General features: G+C 33.6%; 1 protein-coding gene across 5 annotated transcripts; it reads right to left on the bottom strand.

Annotated features, from left to right (window-relative positions):
• Positions 1-523: 523 nt before the first annotated feature.
• Positions 524-7314, bottom strand: LOC145228488 (eukaryotic translation initiation factor 3 subunit B-like). 5 transcript variants are annotated; one of them, XM_080093554.1, is made up of 11 exons: positions 7250-7314; positions 6274-6933; positions 5162-5311; positions 4751-4814; positions 3899-4012; positions 2998-3082; positions 2661-2741; positions 2201-2306; positions 1460-1618; positions 819-999; positions 524-627 (listed from the first exon to the last, which is right to left on the bottom strand). In XM_080093554.1, exons 2-6 carry the CDS (start codon positions 6363-6365, stop codon positions 3011-3013), a joined length of 492 nt encoding a protein of 163 aa, XP_079949680.1. In that variant the 5' UTR covers positions 6366-6933; positions 7250-7314; the 3' UTR covers positions 524-627; positions 819-999; positions 1460-1618; positions 2201-2306; positions 2661-2741; positions 2998-3010. The 5 variants fall into 5 exon arrangements, with proteins under 5 accessions (XP_079949680.1, XP_079949681.1, XP_079949682.1 ...); XM_080093555.1 differs by lacking the exon at positions 1460-1618; XM_080093556.1 differs by lacking the exons at positions 1460-1618; positions 2201-2306.
• Positions 7315-12225: the final 4911 nt, after the last annotated feature.

Here is a 12225-nt window from a genome sequence, read left to right as displayed (position 1 = left end):
ATGCTTGATGCTTGGTGCATTGTAACATCACTAACCAATTCCACACTAGTTTTGTAACCCTTACATTACCAGTGGTGCATTAAGCTGTACAGGCCCCAGAAGTAAGTGTTTTTTCACTATCTAACGCATTGAAAAAACATTCATTTTTGTTCTTTGATTTATTTTAACACTAGTTTCGTATATTAGCAGGGTTTGAATATGCAAGTTTAATGCTCAGGACAGTTTGACTAGCTTGATGCTGCATTGTTTTGGCGATGTGGACATAGTGTGGTGTTAACTCGTTCTCAATAACCCCTATTATTCGGACTTTTATTAGTTGGTTGGTCATAGTGATTGAAAACAGAAGAAGGGATTATGCAGACTACATGATTTCAACTTGGCAGCAAAAAAAAAAGAAATGCAGGCTATACTCACACTTTTCTGGCAACTGATAAAACTTTAAACCAACCTTCAAACTGGTTAGTTGCAAATACACTTGTGGTGGTGGTTTGAATGGTTGGTCAATCTGGTGGCAAAATTGATCTTTTACTGGCAACTGGTTCCATGTAACCACTCCATAATCCTCCCATGGTATGCGCAAGTTGTTTAGACAGTCGTCTTAAAGTCTTCACTCGAGGGATGGAGCAGCTGAAATAAAATTTTATCACACAGTCAACTGGGGTGAACAAAAGCAGCAAAAAGTTTGAAAAAAACTAAAGTATAATTTATTTACGTCTGCAGCAGTAAAACAGAGAAAAGACCTCTGTGTTTACATGATACATTTTTTATTATATTTTATGTTGACAGTTATCATTTCAATTTTTATGTAGAAAACTTACACTTCCCAATGCCAACAAAACTGGAAGCCGACTCTCTGAAGCATTTCCATACAAACATTACTTAAATGAACTGGAATCGAATTCCTATTGTTTGCATTTTCTCCTGCCATCCAATTTGTTGGAAGTACATCGTTCGTGACAACAAACTTGATTCAGCGACATTCAAACATGCATTTTATACCTATGCAGAAAAGTAAATTACAACATTATCATATAATAGTGGTGAGTTGTAAAAAGATGCACAATTTACAATCTTAGAAACAACATGCAAAAACTTTGTCTTTAACCAGAATCAAATACAGCAGCTTAAAAATATTGCTTTTTGTTTTGCAGTATATCATACCATCATCAGCAATATTACAAAGTCTGCATGCATTTATCCTTTATGTAGTAGGTGTAAAAGTAAAGGTAGGCATTGCATTACAGCAACACATAGTGTGTGATTATTGCATTTCCACCAGTTTCTGTTTCACAGTTTAAAGATTAACACAACTTGACCAGATCAGGCAAGTGTTGGTAACAAAAAATGTTTTCGCTTTATATATTTGCTACATATAAGCTCATTAGTAATTTGTTTTGGATCACATTTTTTGACCTACTTCAAAACGTCCAGCTATGTGTACAAACTTGTTTTAACTCACCTTGGTAAGTGAAAGTATAATGTTTAGTTGCAAGCAGCTATTTGATGTTTGTGAGTTTGAAACATGAAACTGTGCCATGAATTTTATGAAGCTTTTGTGGATTTGCCAGCTTTGTCATCTGTTCAAGTGTCAAGCAGAGATCTCGCGCTCTGCATCAAACTGACACAATTGCAAACCAGTGAATTACTCCTTTGAGGCTTCAATAGTATAGCCATAAGATTTATTCAACATTTAACACACTCAATCACGCATGCAGGGCTGTAAATGTAACCATTTGGTCAATTGAGCTAAAACTTGAAATACAAAACGAGAAACCCACTACAATCGATGTTTAAATATTCAACACATTAAGGCTTGTATTTCTGACCTTAAGGACCGATAACCTAAAAACACATATTTAAAGGGTAAAAATTGAGTTAATCTAACTAAAATGTACCAAGTACATTACAATACTTTACCACGCACCAACCAACAAAGTAAAAAACTCCAAGATCATGTATTTGAGTAAGTAGAGCTGTTTCAAAAATTTACTATTTGGGGATGTGAACTACAGAGCCATTTAGGATCAAACTTTGATAACTAACTAACATCTGTGTAAATTTAAATAATTTTCAAGAACCCTTTCTTGACCAAACATGTGGAACAAACCAGTGTTAGACAAAAAAAGAAAGGAGACCCATAACTAGGTTTATGGTACAATTAATACATCAGATTATATTTGTGGGTGAAACTTCAACTTACTGGTGGTGACAAAGATTCATTCAAGAGGTCCATTGCTTTAAACTGAAATTTCCTCTAAAGTTGCAGCTAAACTTTCATCACTGGTTGGCGCTGGTTAGTAAACAATCTACAAAAATATGAGAGGTTTATAAATTGCCGTTGCTGCCCTGTACCCCAGTGGTTCTCAACCAGGTCACCTTTACAAATAAAATTAACATTCCACTTTAAACCCATAAAACAAGTCTAGGTTGATGTCTGTCAACAATATCTTGTTTTCATGTGTGACATTGTTAAACAATATTGACCAAATCAGGAAAATTATTTTTTATCTCTTAAGAATGCCAAGCTTATGCTTTCCTTTTATCTAACCCAGTGGACAAGTCAAATCTTTCCCTGGTTGTTAACCTCTGCTGCAGACAATCTTAATTGCATGAAATGTTTAAAGCGAGATATCTCAGTGCAATGAATGGAATTATTTTACCTCAATATTGTCCACAAATGTTGGGATTCTTCCCCAAGCAAGCATCACACAATCATTAGATGAAGACTTAGAAACAGCCGACTGCAAAATATTTCACATGCAAATTAATCACAAACTAAAAAGGTGGTTTTCCTGAATATTTACATTTTATATGTTCTTTATTCTATTTAACAATTTACTATAAACAACATTTGACCACCTAACATGAATGTTTTTGCAAAACCGATAGGGTCTCCACACACATGTTTATGAGAATTGGTTACAGTATAAAAATAGTTTGAGTATATTTAGATTCTTAAGGACAAATTAGTAGAAAGCATCAAGCCACATTATTTACCTGCAAGTTTTTTTCATCCACAATTCTCCAAGATTGAATTGGTGGAACGGGTAGGGCTGTATTTTGTGGAATCCAATCTTGGATCCTGAAAAACAAGTCACACATACTGAGTGTAAATATACTGAAGGGCATAGCAGATAAAATATGTTGTTTTGCAGTAGCTCATATCATCATCAGTTATATTACAAACTCTACAAGCAGGTATTTATCCCTCATGTAGTGAGTGTAAACGCAAAGTTAGTAATTGCATCACAGCACCACACAATATTAAACATATCAAATACATAATGGATATTATTACAAAAGATGAACGATTACAAAAACTATAATCTTCAAATTATGTCAGTTATGTTTTGATTAAACACAGTTGAAAGAATGACACAACTTGATCAGATCTGTATTATCTTACTATGTATGGGGTTGGGTAGGATTTTTATTTTCTACATCTTGTGGTAAAGCATCTTTCTTTGCTGACGAATTGATGTGCTGTGAATATCCTTATATTCCTTGTGTTGAGGTTTGAGTTTCGGTTGTGGGCTGGAGAAAATGCTGCAAACAAATAATATATTCGAAATGTGGCTGAAAATCAGCTGCTTAACTTCTTATGTGGTTTTATATGTTACATAAAGTTCAAAACTGAAAAAAACTAAACAAAATTGCCAGAGAGTTTGTGTGTAGAGAATACATTGTGTTGCAGATGTTTCTAAAAAAGCTGTCGTCAAAATTAAAGCAAATTGTGGCATAACAGAATAAAGAATAGCTTAGTTAAGTGTTGGTACCAAAAATGTTTTTGCTTTATTTATTTGCTACATAAAAGCTCATTAGTAATTTGTTTTGGATCATTTTTTTTCTTGGCTACTTTTACATGTCCAGCTATGTTTACAAACTTGTTTTAACTCACCTTGGTAAGTGAAAGTATAAAGTTCAGTTGCAAGCAGCTGTTTGATGTTTGTGAGTTTGAAACATGAAAATGTGCCATGAATTCGATGAAGTTATTGTGGATTTGCCAGCTTTTCTAAACATTAAGATTATTAGTTTCAAACTTAACAGCAATAATCTTGTGCTCACAGAAAATGGCAAACAATACAAATAGCACAAAGTTTTGTATGTTAAAACTAAAACTCCATTATGCAATTGGACTTGCTGTTGTTGTTTTTATTTCAAGCCCAAATAAGCCTAAATCCCTCTATCAGTAATTAAGTGCAAAAATAATATGTTACATCAGTACATAAAAAGGGAACTAAACCATTGGAGATACTAAATTCTGCATGATATCACATGGTAATTAGTTTAATGGAGAATTTGAAAAGTGCTGACAGTTAAAGCTATTTGGATTAAGGTGAGTGTTTGTAATTAAAACAAGAAACAAAAAGGACAACGAGTCGGACAAACTTTGGGTGAAAAAACATTTTAGGGGGCTAGCGGGGTAAATACTAGGGTTGTCAACAAAAACAAAGTGGGATGCACATCTACATAACTATATCTACCATCTGTGTAAATTTCATCGAAATCCATCAAACATTTCATGGAAAAACGAGTCGGACAAACTTTGGGGAGAAAAAAAAGAAGAAAAAAAACAAAAAAACAAAAACAATTTGAGTAAAATCAATATGTGTCCCCTTCAGGGAAGGAAGGGGACCCATAATTATTACAATGTATTCGTTTAAAATTGTTGTGTGCAGAATGAGGGTAACTACTTTGTTATACTGTGGTTTTTAATGATATTTTTAAGTTTTTTGTTTTAGCTACTTACAGGAGTTTCGTAGACACTCAGTTCACCAGAATTTCTTACGAGGTAAGTACCAACGTGACTCATTCTGTCAAAGAACAAAGTTTAAACAGGTTATTTAAACAAACTTGTTTGAACAATGATAGGCAGCTATTCTTCAAAAAGTCTAAATACAATTATCCACACACACAGTAATTGAATTTACAACAATTAGTTTTTTTGTCAAATAGTCTGTAACAAATATAGAACGGTTGGGGTATTTCGTCTTTTTTTTGTTAATTTTTTTATGTTGTAACAATTTTTATTAGCTAATGAAATCTGATATGGGAAAGATCGCTCAAACTTTCTACATTACTCTGCAGGTTACAAAACATCATGTCAAGTTTGAACATGTAAAACACAACATTAAGGTTTGTAAAGGATTTCATTACATACTTAAATATCGGCCACTGCCTGTCATCAGCTCCAGACATGTCGGCATGGAAACCCCTCTTCTTGGTGCCAGTGAAATCTTCCAATATTCTAATGGACTGGACTTCTTCACTTGTTCCTTGTTCCTGCACTGGGCTGAAAGTTACCAAGTATCTGTAAAAAAAAACAAGGATATTTTTATCTCTGTTTTGTTTTAGTTTGGCTCACCCAAAATAACAAATAATTTTAATAAACAATTAAAGCACTTGCATAAAAACAATGAATGGTATCTTTATTTTACAGGTAATTATAGCTATGTAGACTTTTTCAAAAGTTAGAAAAGTGTAAAAAATCAAGGATATCCTAAATATAATACTGTTAGTTCAAATATATGCATGCTGCTCGGGTATGTTTCAAACTTTGAAGCTATAACTGTACATAAAAACTCAAAAAGTGCACTACAACATATTTTATATATGTATTATTTTTATGTAAACTTTGTACACATTCGGTAAGATAAAAACAGGATTCCCGCGCAATGTTTCGTTTATAAATTCCATGACCTTTCCAAAATTTTTCAAGAAAAAAATCCCAAATTTCCATAACGTTATTCGAAAAAATCGAGCAATTCCCATAGTAAACCTAGAAAAGAGGCTTTGGTATATTGTAGCCGATTTACCATACTTGCATTGAATATACATGCATTACGTAATTTGAAATTCCTATTTCTATCTGGCATTTTCAGGGTAAAACAGGCACCAAATTTCATACTTTTTCAAGGACTTTTGCAAAAGTTGGCTTTTTTCAAAACTTTTCCAGGCCTTAAAAATACAAATTTAAATTCCATAACCTTTCCAGGTTTTCCATGCCCACAGGAACCCTGTAAAAAGCTTTTTTTTGCATTTATAACTTTGCAAGGTCTAAACATAACATGCATTCACACCTATAAAATCACACCAATAGTTGTGCCAGATGTCCATTAAATATGGGATGGTAGATTGTAAAAAGTTGTACACACAACATTAATCATTTTATTGAACAGAACCACATAACCAGAAAACAGGGTCAGGCATAAATCTACCTGTAGTGCAAAATAGTTTACTGCAACCTGATCTATACTAAAGACCACTTCTCACCTTTCAGATGGTAAAAAGTTAATAAGTTGGACACCAGGGTGGGCAAATTTCTGAATCTGCTTGAAGTGTTCCCCTCCCCGTATACAACTCATTTAGCATGAAATGTGGCCAAGTCCTTTAGGTCAGGGGTCCACAAATACTTTTTGGCGCGACCCTAAAAAATTGCTCAAATTCTCGCAACCCAAGCATTTTGCAAAATTACTCTAAATTCTCGGGACCCAAGCATTTTAGCATGTACGTTTGTGGAAAATACTAATCAACTAAATATCAATATTAAGACTGCTATTACGCTATTGTCAGTTGCTATTCTCACATAAAACAGTAGGTAAACGAACGTATTTGTTCTAACAAATGAGAACTATGGGCTCTGTGTTGAGAATACAGGTCACCAGAAAACGCATGCTCGCATAGGTGCGCTTAACTTTTTGCATTGTTACATATACTTAATGTCATAGTTACACATAGTCATACGTAACAATGCAATAATAATAAAAAGGTAAAAAAAGCCGAAATTCACTGTAGATGCGATGCTTATATTCATGGGAAATTTAAGGTATTTCGTGACCCAGACTGGAAGGCCTCGTGACCCAAATTTGGGTTGCAACCCACTGTTTGCGGACCCCTGCCTTAGGTGACCACCTTGTGTATGTTTCAGTCCACCTCTTAAAAGTTTGAAATACATATATGATTTTGATATACCCTTGCTCGAATTGGAATTGCCATTTTGCACAATTCAAGATTTGACCATCTTTATTATGATGTCTATTAGCAATGTATGCTTATTGCATTCCAACAGTATTGAGATTTTTGTGTTGGCATGCAATGATTTATATTTGCCAAATATAATTTTCGTTTAAAAATGTTGTAATTAATATTAGGTAAAAACTAAGTGCAATGTAGCTAAATTTTTTCATAATATTTTTGTCATTATTTTTATTCATTATGGGGCGTGCAAACCAGAAACAATTTGTCATACCTTCCTTTCTTCAATAGCAACTGGTTCTGCAGCAGTATTGAGGTATATAGCTGTCTTCTCACCACCTTCATAAATTATACTAAACTGGTCATTGCTGTCCTCCTCTTCCAAATAGTAATGCAAGTTGCCCTACAAACAATGCAACACTCAGCAGTTGTTAGACTTATATAAATCACAAACATGAAAAACTTCATGGAAGGGGACCCATAATAACAAATCCATTTGCTTTCATTTACCCATGTTCTCACATTTTACATACAGTACACAATATGCTATATCATGCTGTATTTAGTACCACTCTTAAACTTTGACACATTAAACATTTTTTTGCACAAAAATAAGTAATACAAGATTGATCTTTAATTCAGTGAAAAGAATTTATCCAAAACACATCCAAACTCTCTCAGTTAAGAACCATGCCTTGATAAGTTATTTACCTGATCAAACACAACCACAGCATTGTAGCGGTCTGACAAACTTTCAATCGTGCAAATTTCAGAAGCTGATCGAGTCGAGCAGACAAGTAGCAGGAATCCTCATCACCAACAACATCAAGGATTGTGCTGATAATCGGATCAACAACTGCAGACAAAACACAAAATTAATAGGAACCTGATATCAAAGTAGGTTGCAATGTATTTTGCTTACGCCACAAACAAACAGATCATTTTAAAGAAACTGATTAAATGAGCTCAGACAATTAACATGTGAAATTTTGAAGCCCACATAAACAATTAAAAGTTTACATCAAAATACACTTCTTAGTTTTTTGGATTTTTCATTGTCCAAAGGTGGGAAACTTTTTGCATGCGGAGACCATAGAAACAGTGATATTGTGAAGGCGGTCGCAATGATGATCATGCAATAACACAAGAGTGGAGGCAAACATAATTTTAAAGAATTTAAACTTGCATTTGTTTGATGTGAAGATGTATAAACAATTAAGTAAACTACAGTACTTGCTTGCTTAAATTTTAGTAGACAGGTTTGTTTAGGATACTAACAATCATGCCCAACTACACAGTAAACTTCAACACAACTATATTACACAGTCCCAATGCAAGCACACAAAACTGTGTCTTTGTTTATAACAATGCCTATTCCTAGCAATAACTATCAGCGTTAAATTAACAACTCTTAATTTAACAAGGGTAGGAGTGGGATACAAGAAATCTCTATTGTGCTACTGATTTAACCACTTAACTATAGTGAGCTAAATAATGAGATAATAAAAAAATTGTTGAACACATGTCAGCTTTGAAAGAAATCAGTTCAACCATTGCTTAGATTTACAATATTGTATTCCAGAAACTTGTTTTTTCAAACCACCAGCTTCACTTACCATGAAGGGGCGCAATCGTGGGGAAACCCCATTTTAAGTCCCCAAACTTCACTGGTTTGTAGGTCGCCAAGTTCAAGTTTTATTTCAGCTCCAATTTCCCAAGTGATGATGAACTTCATGATGGGAATCATACCTTCAACAGAAATTGTTTATCAGTGCAGTACATGCAGAAACAAAAGTGTGTGTCACCTACACAGCAATAGTTTCTGCTGCCACATTTGATATAAGGTCTACACCGTTCTGAAAGCAATCCTAGATCACATATACTTGTATATACAAACTAATGCAATGCAAATAGATTAAAAAAGACAAATTGGGGGAAAAGCATTACAGTATATTCAGAAGGCTGAATGACTTAATGATTTAATAAATTTGGGAAAAGGCATCAAATACATTTGATGAATTTAACCAATGCTGCAAAAAATCATGTTTCTATCACATATATTTAAAACTCAAATAAAAAAACATATATCTCTATATCTCTTATTTATTATGAGTGTAAAGCACGATTAGTTTTCCTAGAGTTTCCTATAGTACAGAAATAACAAATTAATCCACACTTTTTAATCGATGATTTGCCACATTTGAATGCTTGGTCAAAAAAAGGTTATTTATTTATTTATTCTTCAATATACTGCAATAGGCACAATGCACCAACCAACAATGCATGAAATTCCTAGGTCATGTACCTTAGTAGTTCATAACTTTTTGAAGTTGAAATGCACAAAAGAAAAAAAATGTAATGTTTCCATGTTTTTTAACCTAGTTGACAATAAGTTAATATTCAAACTGGAGATGAGGGAGTGGAACAACTTGTCATTGGTTCAGGTTCGGGTTTGCTAACGTATTGTTTTCAAGGATTTAGGTTCAGTTCAGCTTAAATATGTATATATTTTCGTGTTTAAGTTTTGTTACAGTTCGAGCAAGTTACCCTGCTTGAAACGGTTTGCATTTTTTCAATCAGTTTAAATCTCATTTTGTTAAACTTTAATTCTACCCATTATCTACACAGCCTTTATTGTATTCCAAAACACTTTTAATAGTGCAAGATATAACACCTTATAATTAGTTATTTTTGACACACACTATATCTATTATCCTACATAGACTATGGTATGTTATTCTAAACAATTTTATGGCGGCTATTACAAAATATAATAAAAGTTACCTGTTTCAGTTCTGGTTCAATTTCATAATTGTTGATCATCTTTTCTTGAAGCAGTTTTTATTTAATTGCATGTCACAATATTCTACACAATAAGGAAAAGTACTGTAAACTGTAAAAACAAACACTTTTAAAAACATTTGAAAAAAGTTTTAAAAACACCAACATCCCATATAAATAAATACAGTGTTTAATGATTTGGTGTAAAAACTTTAAAGCAATTTCGCTCATTGTTATGCAATGTTTTTGGTAGATTTTGTTAAATTTGACATTAAAAACAGGGATACTAAGCATCCACACCAAAAAACAAACAAAAACAATGTAGTTTGTTTTGAAATACCTTTTGTGTCTGTTTGATTGCTGGAATTTTTCGTTACTGGTATAATATTGCTTGCAACAGTTACAACGTTTTACAGAATACATGACCTGGAAATAAGTAAACAACAAATGTAAAATCTCACACAACCAAAAAACATGATGCTTTGGTACTTTGCCCTTTGCTTGTATACATTTCTATGGTTGCATATGCACAGTCTTGTTACAGAACCTAATCAGTTATATCACTGACTAAAACAACAAGTACTTTTATTGGATGTCACACAAATTGTATGACAAGTGCAAGTCAAATGTTTCGTATATATAAGGTGCTTTTTAACGTTAGGTATGATTTTGAAATCATGTACTTTATAGCGCTACCATTTTGCTAGAACATTCATGGTATTTGCATTACAACTGTTAGTTATACAATTAAACTGCGTTTGCATTTTTTTGTAAAAAAAGTTATGCTGTAAGAAATATGGTTGACATAACTTTATTGGTTCCTGATATTGACCTGACTAATTCTGAACAAAATCAGTATGACCACCAGCAGAAAAATGTGGTAATGTTCTATTGATTATTCGCTTTGAACTTTTACAGCCACAGAAAACCAGTCCATATGTCATACCGGTAATATTTAAGACTATTACATCTACACTTTGTGTTACAAGAGCGTATTAATAACATGTGTAATAATAATTAAATATATTTTCATCTGTGTGCCTCAATGCCTAAAAAGCGTAGAATATTGTGTTGATATTTCAGAATTGCTGGTGCGTTTCTGTCACAAGAAAATTTGAAAACACTCACCGAAAACTTGTTACTTCGCACAAAACCGCGTGTTTCAAACTACAATATTAACTGATACGGTTTCCTTCAGAAAATATTTAAAACAGCTGTTAAATAAAGATCATTAACATTTACAAATTAGTTTTATGCGAGAGACCGAAACGCTCGTTTGCAAACTCGAGTTTTATTGTTTACCTTTTAAGATTTCTATGAACATAAAAAACTGGTTTAAAAAAGCAAAGAAATCAAAAATTCAGGGCAGCTTTCGAGCACCGAAACGAACGTGAGTTATCAAGTGATTTGTTCTGTGTACTAGGAATGTTCTTTAATAGGATCGCAACCGACCACACATACAACAAGGATGGTCTATTGAATTTGCCCACATCGTATGTAAACATGAGATAAAACGTAGGCCTGTATGCTAAGGAATGTATGACAAGACCTCGATGTGGCTTTGTACACATCTGCGTTACACGTTTTAGCCCTAGGCAAACATTAAAACAGTCGCGTGCACAAATAATCAACTCTATTTCAGTTTTGTGCGTTTGCGGCAGCTGAGTTTAGTTGTGTAGAGCAGTGCTTTTCAACCGGGTGTATTGTACACCCCAGGGTGTACCATAATTTTTAAAGGGTGTACCACATTGATGGTGTGCCGTGGGGTAACAGATTCAAAAGTACAATACACCTATGACCAGGTATCACAAAAGGCAGGTTGACGTTTTGAACCAGGCTGAATAGAATGTACATTATGTGGTACAACATGTATCTCAATTATACGTAGCACAAATATACATGGTACTACAACTACAGGTATCTCAATTATAAGTTACCATTTGTGGTATCATAATCCAATGTTTCTCTTGAGAATGGTTGGTTGTGGTTCTTATTGCAGTATAAAGTGAATTACAACTTACAGTTTTCACTGAGTTATTTGCTACAAAATATGTTAAAGGATTCGCATTTGCAGTGCTCATTGTTTTTCTTATTATAGGACAATAAACTCAGGGTATTACAAGGGTCAATACATATTTGAGCAGGGTAAATGTAAAAAGAGTGTACCATTTCAAAAAAGGTTGACAAGCACTGGTGTAGAGTTTAGTTGGTTTAGCGAAACAAAACATAGCGGCACAAGTGCAATAAAACTATCACCAAGCCGGAATAGCTGCGCAAATATTATATGGATTGCAAAATGCTGCAGGGGAGATGTTTTTCGGTAAACAAATCGCTATTTTTGTTTTTACATAATATGCAGTCAGCGTGCAATATGTGTGCTTTTGCTTTTCTGTAGACGCTATACACTCGTACATGTGTATTATATCACTCTGATAAATCCACTTTTTAGTGTAACATTGTTTATCCCTG

Source organism: Phallusia mammillata, chromosome 5 (genome assembly GCF_965637545.1).
Source record: "Phallusia mammillata chromosome 5, kaPhaMamm4.hap1.1, whole genome shotgun sequence".
NCBI classification, from domain to species: domain Eukaryota; kingdom Metazoa; phylum Chordata; class Ascidiacea; order Phlebobranchia; family Ascidiidae; genus Phallusia; species Phallusia mammillata.
This window is presented reverse-complemented; position numbering and strand designations above follow the sequence as displayed.

Excerpts from the sequence above, each read along its gene's own strand:
- LOC145228488 (XM_080093554.1), bottom strand. The coding sequence starts at position 6,365 with ATGAGTTGTATACGGGGAGGGGAACACTTCAAGCAGATTCAGAAATTT. Across the intron at positions 4,815-5,161 it reads AGGCAGTGGCCGATATTTAA|AATGAGTCACGTTGGTACTT; the intron begins GTATGTAATGAA and ends GTTCTTTGACAG. Across the intron at positions 4,013-4,750 it reads TGAGTGTCTACGAAACTCCT|AAAAGCTGGCAAATCCACAA; the intron begins GTAAGTAGCTAA and ends CTTAATGTTTAG.